Source organism: Cuculus canorus, chromosome 1, assembly GCF_017976375.1.
Source record: "Cuculus canorus isolate bCucCan1 chromosome 1, bCucCan1.pri, whole genome shotgun sequence".
Lineage (NCBI taxonomy): Eukaryota > Metazoa > Chordata > Aves > Cuculiformes > Cuculidae > Cuculus > Cuculus canorus.
In genome coordinates this window covers 77,290,415-77,307,973 of record NC_071401.1, presented here as the reverse complement: position 1 = coordinate 77,307,973, position 17,559 = coordinate 77,290,415, and the positions used below count along the sequence as shown (strand labels likewise).

At 45.9% G+C, this 17,559-nt stretch overlaps 2 protein-coding genes across 3 annotated transcripts in view; one reads left to right on the top strand and one right to left on the bottom strand.

The window, feature by feature from the left end:
• Positions 1-992: 992 nt before the first annotated feature.
• Positions 993-5,779, bottom strand: LOC104054887 (testis-specific gene A8 protein-like). 2 transcript variants are annotated; one of them, XM_054056366.1, is made up of 3 exons: positions 4,741-5,779; positions 2,151-2,198; positions 993-2,064 (listed from the first exon to the last, which is right to left on the bottom strand). In XM_054056366.1, exons 1-2 carry the CDS (start codon positions 5,755-5,757, stop codon positions 2,190-2,192), a joined length of 1,026 nt encoding a protein of 341 aa, XP_053912341.1. In that variant the 5' UTR covers positions 5,758-5,779; the 3' UTR covers positions 993-2,064; positions 2,151-2,189. The 2 variants fall into 2 exon arrangements, with proteins under 2 accessions (XP_053912341.1, XP_053912342.1); XM_054056367.1 differs by lacking the exon at positions 2,151-2,198 and having other exon boundaries at positions 993-2,101.
• A 7,385-nt stretch (positions 5,780-13,164) lies between these two features.
• ARHGAP6 (Rho GTPase activating protein 6) overlaps positions 13,165-17,559 on the top strand; it is a 327,693-nt gene continuing 323,298 nt past the window's right edge. The window contains exon 1 of the mRNA XM_054050938.1: positions 13,165-13,796. Within this exon, the coding sequence (XP_053906913.1) occupies positions 13,323-13,796 (474 nt within the window). The 5' untranslated portion in view covers positions 13,165-13,322. The remainder of the gene's footprint in view (positions 13,797-17,559) is intronic.

Genomic DNA, 17,559 nt, shown 5'->3' with positions numbered 1-17,559 from the left:
AGCAAGACAGAGCCACAGCAATTGTCTACAGCAGATGCAGAAAACAGGGTGGTCCAACCCAGAACCAGTAGCAAGCAGGAAACTGGGAGGTGACAGAGTGCCAGGAAGGGCACCAGCCTGTATGAAGACTGGAAAGAGTAACAAACCCACCCAACAAATTCTTGGCAGAAGGACTCAGTGAAGAATGTTAGGAAGTGTTTCAGACTCCAGATGGGTATGCTGCTCCCAAACAGGACAAGAAAACCAAAAACTGTTGCTGCTTTGCTGCTGAGTCAATAGGTTAAGACCCACACTTGTGCAATTCATCAGTGGGACTGAGACCAACTCGGCTCATTCTTCCCTGCTTAACATTTTCCCCTTCCCACACCTCCCCCCCCAAATCCTGCCACTTTTACAGCACTTTCTCAAGAGGAAAGGAGCTGCCAGCAGGGGGTCATGTGTACCAACCGTGGTGAAGAGACAGCATGGACCAGCGAGTCACAGAGTTCTGATTTCTTAAGAAAAGAGGACAAGGGAAAAGTGGCATGAGTAATTTGATTATTGAGCTTAAGACCTTTCTGAAAACTGAAAGGCATTTTTGTAACTTGTAATTCCATCTGTAAAAGTGCTCTACGCTTTACTGTGATGAATGCAAATATCTCAGCATTCACTGGATCAGAGTTTCAGTTTGGAGGCCATTAGAATACTGATACTTCAGTACAGAGGCCATTTCATTTTCAGACAGATCAAGGCCCAATACATACAATCGTCTCAACAACTGCCAAAAATAAATAAGCTACAAAAACTACAGTTAGAAAATTATCAAGCCTTTATGCAAAACACCAAAAATTTATTTCAGAGGCCAATTGTTTTATGTCGATAGTTAAGATCGCTATGCATTCACAACTAAACCCCAGGAATTTTCTAAAAGGTCAAGTGATAGAAAAAAGTGATTACAAAAAAGGAAGTGGCGATAAAAGAACTAGGGAAGAAAAAAAAGGCTAAGATTAAAAACAGCATTTATATATAAAAATTTATTTAGGTGAAGTCACAAACAGTTCCATATCTTTACAGACACTTCATGTTATGCACATTATTGAAACTACCAAGAAAGGTAAAGAAGAGCAGATAATGGCAGCCTTTTCCTGAAACAACTAAACGTACGCCCTTACCATCATGTGCGCTACTGGATCATACTTATTACCTTGATCATACTCCCTAGTATGCAAGGGAAAAGGAAAAGAAAACAAAATACTGAGATGTAGAATGATTAAACCGTGAACCAGTGAATATGATTTTCGTGAACACCAGACTACAAAGATCTAGTCTGATGCTCATGATCCTAAGAATTCTACAAGGATAAAAATAGAATAATAATAATTTAGGTCAATTATTATATTTGATCAAGAATTTTGTAATGCACAATTGAGCTGTAACTGATTTCTGGCAATGACAACAATGATTAATGCATTTTTCAGAGAAGAATGGAGAGGCAATATTGAGCCTCACAATAATTCTGTTGACAACCTGAGTTATTAATTATACCAAGTGTATGATACTGTTTCAAGTCAAATACACATTTATGTTGCAGATACTCTCAATGAAATGGTAAAAGTAACAGCTGTGGCAAGACAAGTTATGATTTATTTTTTTAAAAACAAATATAGTACATAGGTTTTTGAAGTGTCCGGTTGTGATCTGCAAAGATCCAGGATTGTACATAAGTTTCCTCAAACGAGAAGGCTTAATCTGCACATTGAATTGGTTATACTTTCAAAGTAGTATTTTAGGGCAGGGTTCTCCTCCAGGAGATTGTTCCTGACCTCATTCAACCAATGTTCAATTTATTCACCTTCCTGAATCTTTGCCCTCTTTGGATAGTCTGTGACAAGTGCTGCGCTGCAGGAATTCCTGTTTTCCAGCAAACTGGCTTGCTCTGCAGGTTTGTAGTCCATTGTTACAATTGCTGATTGGGTAAAATGAATTTCCTACGTCTTCTCTAGCACAGCTTGCAACGCAACAGAAGCAGAGGTAAAAGAATGCACTAGAATACCAGAGCTCCACTTAAACACCAACGGAGTCAGGCTGTTGGCACCAATAAGAAATTCCGTATTTAACAACTCTGCAAATATTTAAAATCCAAAGTTAGTCAGTTTTAGATATAAACTTACCCACTTAGTCTGACTACAATCCCAACTGGCCTTCTGTTCTCATGGAGTCTGGAAAAAAATTGACAATTGTCTGACGTTAATGGAAGCATAAATTTGCAGGAATCAATCTCAGCTATCCTATATATGCACGAGTTATCACACTCCAACTAAAACTAGGGTTTCTCACTTTGTTTTTAACGCGTAAAGCAAAGTTACAGCTTTTCATTAGCACCTTAGAAAAGACAACTAGCTTCAAACACAATGCTTTGTCCTACTTGAATTTTTTTACTAGTTTTTTTTACTTCCGTGGAACTGCAGGACCAGAGATAAAGGCACTACACTGAACTGAAATTGAAGAAGCCTTCAATTGAAAGAGGAAATTAAGTCCAGTCAGGCGGCCTAATCCTATCCCTTGAAATTATGAAAACAAAATCAGTTCAAACAAATAATCTGGAAGAAAAGAGTCTTTGTCAACCACCTCCTCTTCCTCTTGACAGCATGAATGTGGAAAAGATTAGGTTTCGGCCAAAGCTGTAAGCCCATAAAAGGTTATCTTCTCCCATTTTAATTCTCTGCTTCTTATGCCTAAATGTGAAGTCACATCTTATTTCTCTGAAGTAGTTTCACACAACATAATTAGAGCTTGCAAGGAGCTGGGAGGTGTAGCGGAAACCCACATGGGACAGAGTAACCTTTCCTTGTTGCTGGACAAACTCATGATTTATTGTAGGCCTCATCTATATTTAACTAAAATAACAGTTTGAGAAGCTGTTAAAGACTTTTCTTTTTTTAAGCTTTGAAACTTTCTTTTAAATAAGAGACTATGTGCTGCTAAATAAAAACTGCTCTAATACTAAAAAGGTGGTTGAACCCACACTGAACAATTGCAGAACTTTTACTTATGCTTTTTATTATGCTGCTAAAGCATTACTGGTTTTACAAACATCACACTTCCGCTATTTTGTAGACAATTTAGTTATAAGAAACATGTTAAATTTTATTTACACAGTTTCTAGAGGGAGGAAAAAAAAAAAAAGCAGTGCCAGTGCTAAAAATCAACTAGGAAATTTCCATGAAACCAAAGGGGACTGAGAGCTCTGGTGCTTCAGAAGACAACAGTGCAAAGCTCTGCACTGACAGACCAGCTGCTCTGGAAGAAGTTACAAGTCTGGTAAACATGACAAGCTGAAGATCCAGTCTTGGATGAGATGAAAGCTATGAGCCAAGGACCGCCTGGTGCTCACATGACAGCTGTGGCAATGCAAGAACTGAGCTGTTGTTCTTGAGAATGGAGAAATCTAAACAGAGATACCAGAAGTTGAATAAATCTAGAATATCAGCCACGGAAGGCACCAAGGCCACAGGGCCTGCACCAGGACCTTGTTACACAATTCACTGTGTGCTGTTTGCTCCCTTTGTTGTCACAGGTTGGCCCAGAGAAGACGCTTCAATAGCTACAATAGTCCTTCAATAGTAAGGACTTGCTGTGACACACCAAACACTTGCAGATGCTCTGGAAAAGGGTCCTCCTCCCTTACAGATCAGCCTAACAGACTCAAACAATTTAGCCGCTCCTCTGCCCTAGCAGTCCCAAGGAAGCAGTTCTGATGAGCTCGCAAAGCCCTTCAAGAACACAAATGTTCTTCCCATGGTACAAAATATTATTTAGAAATAAATGAAAAAGATACAAAAATCTCCCTACCATCATCCAGCTGGACGTTTAGAGTTCAGCATTTTCTGTGCTGGGGATTTGACAGACTACAGCCACCAGTAAAAGAAAGGCAGCACAATCCCCAGTACAGGCAGGCAGCCCTTTGTACCCACGGATCTCCCTATCACAGCTCAAGCTGTGGACAGGGTAGTGTGCTTGCATACATCAGGAGCTACACCAATTCAGGGACACTCGATGTCTAAAATGAAAGTGAAACCTGAACATGCACAAAAACTTCCCTACTTCCCCTCATCACACTCACCATCTTTTCCCTCAAAACAAAACAGAACTTGTGGATTAAAACTGCCTAGACCCAAGCCAGGTTAAATTTCAAAATCACAGTGAATTTGCAAACTGTGGCCACTCATATCAAAGTTTTATCTTTATTCACATCAATTTTTCTGCCCTCCCACACAGCCTGCATCTACCACATGCTCCCATGGTAACAAGAGTCTGTACTCTTTATCTTACATAAGGAAAATGTATTGCTAAGAAAGTTAACTTTTTAAAGACAACTCGGAGCAAAAAAGAACAAAACAAAACACCTTTCTTATAACGTCTTGAGGAAAACGCAATTATATACCAGAGGAGGGAGTTGGTGGGGTTCCCAATTTCTGGTGGCCAGAGCAATGAACGCTACATTTATTTGCGGAGAGCATGCTTTTCTCTCCGTCGAAGCCCACACCTCCCACGGTGGCCAGCTGGTCTGCCATGTGGGCCCACGCCTCGCCAAGTGAAGCCACGGCCCTGTGGCTAGCACGAGCAAAGCGTCAGCGCCACAATGCAAGAGGTGCCAACAGTCTCCCCTACCAACTCCTTCTCCCCTTCCCCAGCGAGGAGGCACCGTGCCTGGCCAGGGGAGCAGGGAAAGACACCGGCGTGGCCACCGGCCCGTCACACCTGGCTCTTCTCCTCCTTCTTGGGGCTCTGTGACTGGGGTGGCGGTGGTGTGGCCGGCGAGGCCTCCGTCTCGTCCTCATCATGCCTGCTGATGAGCGACTTGAGGGGCGCCATCCACTTCATCCAGAGGTCGAGGTCGACGTCCCCCCAGGGCAGGTTGGGGTCCTTGGCCGCCCGCCGCCGAAAGTCCTCGTCGTAGCTCCTCCACGAGGTGCCCCCGTAGGTGGCGTGCAGCTTGCGGATGGTGTCCAGGTACTTGAACATGGCCCCGCAGCGCGCCGGGTGCTTCTCACACAGCACGCTGGCGTACACCAGGAAGGCCGAGACCCACTGGTCCAGCGTGTCCCCCGGGCGCGGGCCGTGCTCGGGGGCCAGCTCTGTGTGGAGCAAGGAAAACAGGTCAATGAACTCCCCCCGCCAGATCCGCTCCTTCGTCGCCTTGGCCAGCTTGTAGCCCAGCGGCCGCCGCAGCCCCACATAGGGGGTGGCGGGCGCCTCCGACTCGGCCTGCGCCGCCGCCGGCCCCGCCGAGGCCGCCTCCGCGCAGGGGCTGGCAGTCGCCGCCGCCGCCGCCGCGGCTCCCAGCGCGGCCTGGCGCTCCAGCCACCGCGGGTTCACGTAGACCGTGCGCAGCCGCGGCGTGGCCCCCGCCGCCCGCGCAGAGCCCTCCGCGCCGGGCTGGAGCCGCAGCACGGCCAGGGCGGCGGGCGCGCCGGCGGGAGGCTCGGAGCCGTCCCGCCGCGGAGCCGCCGCCGGCACCTGCAGCAGCGGCGGCGCCGCCCAGGGCGGGGAGCCGCCCCGAGGCCCCGCCGCCAGCGCCTCCAGGCCCGGGAGGCCGAGCCGCGAGCCGGGCGCCACGGCGCCGAGCACCCATCGGGTCTCGGCGATGCCGCAGCGGTCCCGGGGGCTCCGCGACCTCCCTTCCTCGCGGCGCCCGGCGAGCGCCGTCCCCAGCGTTAAGGGGGCCGCGGTTCCGGCCCGGCGCCGACGGCGGCTCCGCCGCCTCCCACGTGGCATCGGCGCGGCGGCGGCTGCGGGCAGGGCGCGCGCGCGGAGGCGGGGCCGGCGGGGAGGGGGCGGGGCCTTGTCTCCCCCCGCCCCGCGGCGGGACGCGGGGTTCCTGCGCGCACGTCGGGGGCGCCGGAGGGCGCGTGTTGTTTGGCGCTTGGCGCGAGTAAGACGTAGACTTTATGGGTATATATATGGATAGACTATATGGATATATATATATATAGGGACCAATATATAACCGTACAATGTGTGTGTATATGTATATGTACTACATATACACACCATACATAAACTACGTATATAGTGTTAGACATAGTATGTGTAGATCTGCGCTACATGTACACCATATATACTATATATACTGTCTGTGCGTGTCTGAATATATATACATGTATAAAAATTTTTGTAGGCCCCATTCAGGTACTGGAAGGTCGCTATAAGGTCTCCCCGCAGCCTTCTCTTCTGCAGGCTGAACAAGCCCAACTCTCTCAGCCTGTCCTACATTTATATATATATATATTCCTTGACATGAGGAATTTTTTCACTGTGAGAGTGGTGAGGCACTGGCGCAGGTTGCCCAGGGAAGCTGTGGATGCCCCATCCCTGGAGGTGTCCAAGGTCAGGTTGGATGGGGCCTCGGGCAGTCTTATCTGGTGGGAGGCATCCCTGCCCATCACAGCGGGGCTGGAACTAGATGGTCTTTAATGTCCCTTCCAACCCAATCTATCCTATGATTCTATATAGTGTTACACATAGTGTGTGTATATATACAGTATATATAAACCATATATACTATATATACTGTGTGTGTATATATATAGACGTGTATATATGTGTGTGTTTGTATATATATACTATATATACTGGATATACTATACATACAGTATAATGCATATGTATATATGTGTATATGCACTATGTACTGGATATACCATATATACACACATATATAGTAAGTATATATGTATATATGTGCATATACATAGATAATATATACACTGTATACACTGTATATAATATATATACCATATATACACTATAGTTATATATGGTATCTTTAGTTGTATATAGTGTGTGTATATACACAGAATATACAACTATATGTATGCTATAGTATATATGGTGTATACATAGTTGTATATATAGTATGTATATACACGTACTATATAGACTTTAGACTATATATACACTAAATTATGCATTACAGTTATATATCTAGTGTACATATAGCTGTATAGCGTATATATATATACACACACTATATAGAATTATATATACACTATAGTTATATATAGTAGATATATGGTTATATATATAGTGTATATATATATACTACATACAACTACATATACAGTATGTGTATATATATAAAAAACCCTATGTATATAATTGCATATATAGTGTGTATATACACACTACTGTATAGTAGTGTGTTACTGTATAGTAATAGTGTGTTACTGTATAGTAATTATACAGTAACAGCCTCTCAATGTCATTATCATTGCTTCATTACAGCAAATGTTTGGAGAAGTAATGATATTCCATCACTTCTCTCTTTCAGTATAAATAAATTTTTTTAAGGGCGCTGTCACACAGATTCAGCTGTCCTAGCTAAGCATTGAGTAGGCCAATCCAGGCACATACTTGCCAGGAATACTCAGGGTGTCTCACCAACCAACCCAGGGAGTCCCATGACAGGTAAGAAATAGGGGAATATGGGGAGTTTAAGGGAGATGCAGCCCAACAGGCAATTTCCTTCTCAGTCACGTCAAAACACTTCCTATGGCACAGTCACACGTTATACCAAGGTGAGTCCCAATACACACAGTGGCCTCTGTAGAAACAGGACCAGGCCATCAGAGTACTTGGTCACCACCCAGGTGAAGGTCAAACACCACAGGGGTCAAAACTCCATGTTGGCTCCTTGTGTGGACTTAAGTTATGCACCCACTGGCTGTTTCCACAAATACTTCTGTAACACTTTATTCTCTGGAGAAGCAGCTGTGGACGCTGTGCGGAAAGGCCTATGGATCATTTCCACTGTAATACAGATGGAAGTTCTATAAAAAACAGAACAGCTCTCCTGTCTGCACAGAAAAGCTGGAAGAGCTAAATTTTACATATAAGTCTTTTTCTTCAAAAAAATCAAATCCCGGGAATTACAAAGTTAGGAATTCTTCTGCAATAAAAAAGTAAGACAAAAGTGTGGCTTCACCCTTTTTTTAATGCTTAGTAAATTCTAAAGAAGTAATAAGAATAGCAAAATCCTTCTATTTTCTAATTCACCTTTCTTCTTTCAGAGTTTCTGTTCATAAGTTTGAACAAAATAGTCTTTGCTTAATTCTTGAGTTGAACACATTCACATTTTGATAAACAATGATTTTTGAAAAAAGTGGTATCAGAACAACTGTGATGAGCTTTTAAATATTTTGATTTTAAATTCTGTCCAGTATCTCCTAATTGCAGATTAATGGTACATTAATAACACAGAGCTTCTATTAAGTACAGTAACACCATTAATATTTCTAAAATGTGCACATGCAGCAAGCTTGCTAGCAAGACAGGCAACATATATCTACCAAAAATCCATGAAAACTTTCTTAAGATTAAGGTTTTCTTGACTTTAACACCAAATTCATATTTGGGTAGAACTGCAGTCATTCAAGTTGGCAGGGATGTCCCCTGCAGGTACTGGAAGGCTGCCATTATTTTTCCCTTCCCCATTCCAAACAACTCCAGCTTTCCTGGCATCTTCTCACAGGGCAAATGTTCCATCTCCTAACTGTCTTGGTAGACCTCCAAGGGACTTGCTAAAGTTTATTTAAGGTCCTCTGTAACTGGAAGCACCTCAACTAGATACAGTATTCCAGATGAGGTCTATTGAATGCTGTGTAAAAGGCAATAATCACTTCCCTTGGTCCGCTGACCACTCTACTGTTGATGCAGCCCAGGATGCTGTTGGCCTTCATCCCCGCCAGGGCTCTCTGCTGGCTTATGTCTGGCCTATGGGTCACCAGGGTGGCTAGGGTCCTTCCCATCACAGCTGCACTCCAGCTTATCAGTGCTCAGCCCACAGAAATAGAAGTGGTTAGTTCATGCCAAATGCATTTGTCCTTCCTGATTTTCACAAGATTTCTGTTTTCCATTCATCTGGCCTATCTAGGCCCCTCTGAATGGCAGACCTATCCTGGAGTGCGTTGACTGTACGCCTTAATTTGATTTTGTCCACAAACTGGATAACAATGCACTCTGTCTCCTCTTCCGGGCTACTGATATGCATATTAAACATGGGTTATTATATGGATATATATTATATGGATACTGAGGACAGGTCTCAAGATAGACTTCTGAAGAAACTTCACAACCAACTTCCAGGTAGAGTATAAACAATGAATCACTACCATCCAATCACTTCTTCTCTCATTTAATTGTTCCAACAAGGAAGCTGCAGGCGACCACGTCAAAAGCCTCCAATCCAATGCTCACCCATCATCCATGGATCAAGGCAGGTGATCAGGTTGGTCAGGCACGATTTACTCTTGGTAAACCCATGCCGGGTCTTTCCAGGCACCTTTTTCCCTTCTGTATGTCTAGAACTGGTTTCCAAGAGAACTTGCTTTTGTGATTTTCCCAAAGTGGAGCTCATCAGCCTATAGCTCCTTGGATTGTCCTCAGTCTTGAAGAAGATAAAGTGCAACATTTAGCCTTTTTTTTTTTTCAGCCATTAGGTACCTCTTGAAATCTCCATGACATTTCAAAGACAAAAAATGGCATTGCTGTAACACCAGCCAGCCCTCTGAGCACCTCAAGAGAATATCCCTGACTCAGTCCTTTTCCACTGCTAACAGATTCTATTCTTGAGACACAAAGGCTGGCAGACTTTGTTGGTGAAGATCAAGACACAGAAAGCACTGAGCACCTCAGCCTTGTCTCTGCCTGTTGACACTAAGTCACCTGCTGCTTTCAGCAGAGGTCCATTACCTTCCTTTCATATTCACTGCTACTGTGGCGGGTAGAAGCTGCTCTTGTTGCCCTTGACATCCTTTGCCAGTTACACCAACAGCCAAGCTTTGGCTTCCTAAGCGTTCAAGGAACGCTTCTATCCTCCTACACTGTGTGCTAAGATTGAACAGATTTCAGGATAAAACTGATGACCGGAAAGTTGTGTCAAATGCATTCATTCCTCAAAATGTTTCTGAATTTTTATTGCATTATTGATCCACATCAATCTTACAGGCAGCAGTTACACAAATGGCTTTGCTTCAGAAGAAAAGCGCTGCTGACCAATATCGGACCAACTAGTATTGTCTTGCTATTCCTCTGCTTATATGGCTACGCTGGCAATACCTTTTAGCTGGAGGTTAGTGCTAAGGCGTGGGGACTAGGACTATCTGTTCTGTTCTTGTAGAATGTACACCAGAGCCTGTGGAGTCCACCCATGGAGCCTAGACAGCTGCATGTGTTGCTGCCAGGTCCCACAGCAATGTAGTTAATAGTAACAATGAAGAGCAACTTAAAAAACAATTGGTAAGGTCTTATACTGCCATTGCCCCCAAAGATTCAGACAGCAGCAAACACAGGTGGTGAAATTGTTTACACAAACACCTCTATGCATATGCTAGCTTTGATCACTGAATCACAGCTGTGATGACTCTTCAGTCTCCTTCTCATGAAACCTATCCTCCAACGTTTCCTAAGGGCTCTCATGGAGAAAATCAGCTGGACAATAGTAATACCTGGGCTGAAGGAGGTGGGAATTAGTAGGTGGAATGAGAGCTTTGCTCTCACTTCATTTAGAGTAGTCCCTCGTAAGCTGACCTATGCTCCTAATACTGCACTTACCTGATCATGTCCATCTCCCTTCACTGGTTGTATATGCCCTGTGTAAGGATCTGAGCATGCACTTAAGAGTGGCAGCTGGTTGTGCCCAAGAGCATCTGCTCTTCAAAGTGGGCAATGCACGTTCCTGAGAAGGGCAGGAACCATTTCTAGTGGATTTTGGAGGCAGGTGTGATTGTCCTCTCTTCTCCTCATGTGATCACAACTCTGAATTTCCCCCTCTGCTTTTTTTCAGCATGTCTCCTTATCCCTTCATGTTCCAATGATATGTTTGTAGAGGACCAAAGCGAATATTTGAAGCCACGTGAATGCAAAGCTGTATTCTAGACATGCCTCTCTCAACCGAATTGCTAGCACAGAACTGCAGAAACAAACTCAGATTGGTTTTTTTATGCTTCAGACCTTCTTTTTAGTCTCAAGCATGAGACCTTACTGAAGGCATTAATGAGGAGGCAAAACGAAGCTTTAAACAGAAACAGCTGCAGCCTTAGCTGTGGAGGAGCTAGCCTTTGGAATTAGGCAATGGAACAGTTTATTAAATAAGAGGGAAAAACTCCTTTTCAGGCAAAAAAAAAAAAAAAAAAAGAAGAGGGGGAAAAAAAAAATCGCATTTGGAAATGCTACATAAAACCAGAACACCTCCCTTTGAAAGCAGAGGGGCTAGTGTGCTGTTTGTCTTTACCAACATTAATAATGCTGCAAAAGAAAGAACTCTCTACTCCCTCTATTGATGAAACTAGAAAATGCTGCTAGGGAGCACTTAACTGCACAGGCTCCCGGACACCTGGAGGGACAACACAACTCTGCAATAGGGTTTTAGGAGAAAATGCAGTATGAGGAGAAAATAACCCTTGTATTGTGCTAAAGCACTTTTTTTTTTTTTTTCTTTTCCAAAAGAGCCAGCCTTTTCCTCAGGAATTTTAAGAGATCTCTCCAATACTTTTGGGGAAACTATGGAGATGGTGGTTTCTCAGGTCAAAAGGATGCTTAGGCCCCAGAGAATCAGTAGTCTAATGGTGATTTCATCTGAGAAAGGGGAGACTCAAGACTTGCAGTGGAGTTTTCGGGTAGTGGCTCTCAGGTGTCTTCCACTCTCTCCATAAATTAAAGTCTTAAAATTATACTCATAAATTATAGGTCTGCAAGCAAACCAGGATCCCAGTTGTATGTTTTGTTTTTCATCTTGAAAAATGCAATGTCTGTATTCCTCAGTGACAGAAGAGCAACAGACTTGAACTCACTCATAAAGCTAATGACAAGCATCGCTGTTGAACTGCTTCCAGTGAGGGGAGGTCTCTCATGTTCTCAGCTGGGAGAGAGGGGCAGGAGTCAGATCCTGTGGCTAAGGGACCGTTTCCTCCGCTCCAGATGGGGAAGGAACTGGCTGGCTGGCTGTCAGTCTTCATGGAGCTGTATGATATTCTTCCTCTGCGCGTATTCTGCTCCTGCGCTTCTTGATGGTTTTGGCTTTCCCAAGCTTATTCCCTTCTCCCGATTAAGGTTTCCTTGCCTATGCTTGGAGAGAGAGCAAAGAAAAGTGTCTACAGAGAATCAAGCAAGTCGTCCTGAGGAGGTTTTGCTTTCTTGGTCCCACTCCTTTTTTCTGCTGCCATGGGCTACCCAGCTGAACACGTCTTGGGTGACCCACACTGCCTGTGGGACTCATGCCCATGTGCCTCTACGTGGCCTCTGCACAGACTGTCAGAGAAGAGTAGCCGAGCGTGCCCTCAAAGCAAGCATTTGCTGTCGTTAAACACCTAAGACCATCTTAGTGGCCTGATCTAGTGGGATGTCCCTGCCCACGGCAGGGGGGTTGAAACTAGATGACCTTTAAGATCCCTTCCATCCCAAAGCATTCTATGATTCTATGGTTCTATGATTCTGTCTTCTCAAACTGGCATAGGATTGGAAGACGAGCCAGCACATAATTGCTAGTTGAACTCGTTTGAAGACCCGGTCCCCGTAGTCCTACAGACGTGTGCAAGTTCTCTGCAAGCATCCTGCCTACCCCTGCGAGTTTTCCCTGAAGACGCCAGCTTTCCCCTGCACCTGGGTACACGGGTCCCACAACCAACAGCACAGCGCATCCCCACAGATGCTGGTGGGACAGGGCTGGACGTGGCACTGGACTTTGCAAGCTCAGCCCAAGCCTTTTCCTGGCTGAAACGATGGCTTCGGAGAGCATCCCTCCGCCGCCGCTCCATCCCTCGCCAAGCGCAGCCGCCCGGTGCCTGTGCGGCCGCCGCGCCCCATCGGGGCGGCGGAGGAGCCGCAGCCCCGCTGCCCGCACACCGCGGGGACACCGGGACCGGCTGTCCCCGCCCCGGGGGTGTTGGGGACAAGCAGGCAGGCTCTGCCACCCGGGACCCGACAGGGCTGGGGCGGGCAGCGAGAGGCTCCCGCGCTCATCGCGTCCGAGGGGGGAGTGACTCTGGCAGGCAGCGGCGAGCCGAGATAAAAGCTCCGCTGCTGCCTCCTTCCCTCCCCTTTTCTCTCGTAACTTTTTTTTTTTCTTTTTTTTTTTTTTTTCCCTCCCTCTCCCTCCCAGCAAAGTGACCGCGGCGGCGGCAGCCCCGGAGCGTCCCCAGCGCCGGCCGCTGCCATGAGCGCTCCGGTGCCGCCGTCGGGTCGCGCTGCCCGGGGCTGAGCCCGGGCCGGGGGTCCGCGGAAGGCGGAGGCAGCGACACCCCGGGACCCCCGGGGTGAGGGGGGGGGGGGCAGCGGCCGCCGCGATGTCGGCGCAGAGCCTGCTGAGCAGCGTCTTCTCCTGCTCCTCCCCGGCCGCCGCCGCCCCCGCCGCCAAGAGCCTCTCCAAGCGGAGGCTCCGCCAGACGCGAAGCCTCGACCCGGCCATCATCGGCCGGGAGGACGGCGAGGGCGCGGGGCGGGCGCCGCGGGCACGGACCCCGTGGGAAAGCCGCGGGGCTCGGAGCGCCCCGCCGCCCCTCGGCGCCTCCTTCTCCACCCCGAGCACCCCGCTGGAGCGCTCGCCGCCGGGCAGCGCCCTTTTCGACGAGGAGAGCCCCCGCGGGAAGCGCAGCCCCGGCTGGGAGCTGCCTTTCCTGGCGCGCACCCCCTCGGCATCGGCGCTCAGCGGCCCCGCCAACAGCATCTTCTCCTCGCCCCGGCGATGGCTGCAGCAGAGGAAGGGGCAGCCCTCGCCGCCCGGGACTCGCCCCGACGCCTACGTCGTGTGGAAATCCGAGGTAGGACCGCCCGATCCCCGGGGACGGGACCCGCAGCGCCGCCCCTCGGAGCCCCGGGTCCCCCCGTCGAGGCCACCGTGGGAAACGGGCGGGGGCGCGCGGCAGCGCCTGCGGTTCCCTCGATGGGCTCCATATATAGTTGTCCCGGGCATGTAAAACCTTCCCCTCCCGGCTTCGCACCTCGTAAACCGAAGCATGCCGTGGCTTCTAACAAGATAGACAAATTATTTCTTAATGTGCGCACCCAGCGATCTGTGATTTATTTGACAATGCACATGTGTCAAAACCACATGAGGAGCGAGCGTATTCCAAGACAAATCTGACTTTGTAATGCAAATATTTATTCGTTTCACTTGGATGTCGTAGAAGTTGGGCTGCCGATACTGTACCATGTGGACGAATGTATTCAAGGAATGTGGCATTGTTCCTTGACGGCTGTTGCTCTGTGAGGTGGTTACGCACAGCCTTTTGTAGCGGGAGAAGAAATGTTTTGTGTGAAGAAATTCTCCATCGTCTTTGTGGTGTTTAGGTTTCCTGCTTAACTGTTTAGTAGTGCCTCCTGGAGTTTTTGGGTTGGAGTCCGAAGGCTGCCTTTTCCCTTTTGTTTCTGTTTTCATTTAAGATGTGTTTATGCACCATTGTTTCGGTGCGATGAAGGAGCCATTAAAAACTTATTACCTTACGCAGTGGATCCAAAGCCAAGCTGGGCACCATCACTGCACAAGATTACCAACAATAGTTTTTAAGGACGCAGGCTTCCTCTCACCTTGAACGAGCTCCCACATCCCCTTATTAGCTTGGGATATGAAGTGTCAGTGCTCAGGTGGCCGCTTCAGATGTGGTATTGGCTAGCATTGAAAGAGGCGGGGAAGATTTTTAGCACTTTTTGAAAATGGATGTTTATTAAATAGTTTTGTGATCAGAAGTTACTCTTAATAGTATTTCATCTTGTTGCTCGAATTTTAACTTAGATAAAAATTCATGATTTCAAAGAAAGTTTGTGGGAGTTGCCGTGTCAGTGACAAAAAACCTCCAGTGAGACAGTGGATGCTCACACTAATTAAGGGTAAGTTGGCTGCTTATGCACTTATGATTTGATAAGGAACATCAAAAAGTGTAAGATACACAAGATTTACCGTGCAGAGTTTCCTGACTGAGTCCAAGACTCAGAACATGGTCTCTGATCTGCAACTGTGGGCAGGTATCCCTGTTTTCACTCAATCCATGCAGAGGTTTTTGGACACTGAGGGCACGTAAAAGGCTAGTTTACCTGGCATGTTTTGCACATCTGTATGTAGCCCAGCACACCTCCAGAATGCAAATTCAAACATGCAATTATTTTTCCTACTTTGGTGTGTATCTAGCATTTTTAAATAGTCAAACCCTATTTTGGATGGGTGTGTGTGTTATGTTACTAATAATGCAATTGCATTATAGTGATGTAATTCATAGTTAAATTTGATTCAGCTCAGTTTCGTGTGATGTTACAGCGCTGTTATCTGGCAGATTGTTGTTTACCTGGCATTTGAACTTCAGTAAGTATCTTTCATACATTTAAGAAATGGGTGTTCGCACTAACGAAGTCCAGTCTTGTACTTTGGAGTCATCTTTCCTACTGATGAAGCCTGATATTTAGAGTAACTGAGACACATGTGTGAGTGCAGTTAAAAAAAAAAAAATCATCCTTATGTTAGAAAAAAACACCGAACGTGATTCTGTTTTAAGAGAATAATTTTGGGAATGTCTGATCCTAGTGCTGTCAGGACAAGTGAGTATCTGCACATCTGTGCCAGGTTCCCATGCCTGGGCTGGGCAGGTGGCCAGGCCACCTCTCTTCATGAGTCCTCAGTTAGGCACAGGTGTCATCACAGTCATTGTACTGGGATTCCCAGTGGTGCGGCTGTGATGTAGGAGCAGGCGTGCTGCACCTGAAGCTGGGCTGCCGCGACTGGTCAATGTCATCACTGTGAATTTGTGGCGTTGTGCATCAGTTGACATACTGCCTGATACCTGCTGGTTTCAGAATTCATATTTTCAAGGCGTTATACAAATAGGAACTTAGTCATAATGATAGGCAATGATGCGTAGAAATGGGTTTAATCTATATTTTAAATGAAACTGCACATACAGAATTTTTATTGTCTTCCCCTTCTTAATGCAGGCGTGCATCCTAATGTTCATTCAGTTTGGCTTTATCATAAACCAGCATTATTCGTGAAGGATGTAGTTGCTTGCGTCCCGTTTAGTCTTTATGAGAAAATTACTTATTCATTTTTTGGGAAGTGAAGGACTCTGTTTCTGAGACTTCACCCTAGCTGTGGCAAAGCAAGTGCACTTGAGAAGGTGAAAACACCACATTTTACTGGGTGAAAAGGAAATAACAATTTATAATGTTCTAACTTTAAAAGATCCCATTATCCAAATTATTGCATTCTCAATAGGAAATCTGTAATTCATTTTTTCCAGCTTGAAACACGAAACACATCACGACAATGATTTTACTCAGCTGTAAAAGACAACTGAATAGATGACCACAAGCAGAAATTGAGCATGGAAGGTTTTGGTCTGAGAATTTAAAAATTCCCATTCTATTAACTGGGGGATAAAGGAGATATTAATCACAAAACCTATTTTATTTACCTTCATTCCAACATCTTCAGTATAATTGTACTTTTTGGAAAATATTTCTTTAAATCCACTGTGCAAGCAACAGTGTTATGCACTAAAAAGGATATTTTAGGAGAGTACATGGGAATTATTTTCTTCTCCCTGCCTAATCTCTAAAGCAGTGAAGTGAAAATGCAATGGAGATTTTCTGTTCAGAACCCCCTAAAAAAATAATACCTGTGAGCAGGACCTCCTTCACCCATATGTGGATCTGTGTGGTGGCATCTAGAGGGGTGGGGTAAAGATGTGGTTTGCAGCATGTGCTGGTGTGGAAGCTGTGCAAATCGCACCCTTGGGCAGGTTGGGGCTTCAGGGCTGCAGGGGTAGGAGCAGGAGAACCTAGCCCAGCTGTATTCAAGTTTTAAAGGCTGTATTGTGTGCTCCCTTACCAGCTGATCTGTGAGTTCTGTGTATGAGGCCAACGTGTCTGTAATAGCTTTGTTACGCGGCCAGGAGAAGGATGGATTGTTTGTTTTACCTTTTCTGTTTTTATTGTAGTTTCTTGACTTCAGTGTTTTGTGCCACAACCCTATCTAGTGGCCTAGGGATGGAAAGGCTGCTGCTCATTTCACATGGCCATTCATAAATAACTTTTAATAGAACGCCAGAGTGCACAGAGGAGTTTCAGTTTCAGCAGCGAGTCACACCTAAAGGCTTCACACAGAGAGATATTAAGCCTATATTCTTGGATCCACAGATTTCTGGATTTGAAGCCTCATGTGGGAGAGGCGTATCTCATTCCTGGGTGATCTGGCTCTTTTTTATCGACATGTAATTTTATTCACAAGAATATTTTACAACTGTACAGATTATTTTTGGCAGAGTTTTATGTTGCTGACAAGCATTCTTCCCCCCTTTCTATTATCTGCTCATGTATAAGCTGCTTAAATAAAAAACCTGTTCCTGGGTCTGTGGAAATCGGTGACAATGTTTCCAGTGGTTTCAGCAGGGCAAGGCTGAGGGGGATTTTTAACAGGGTAATAAGCATTCATCCTCAATCCCCATCATGTCTCAGCTGTCCCTTTAAGCCATTTTCCTTAAAGAAAATTCACTTTCACGTTCAAAATTAAGTCTGTTATGACTGTTATGCTTTCAC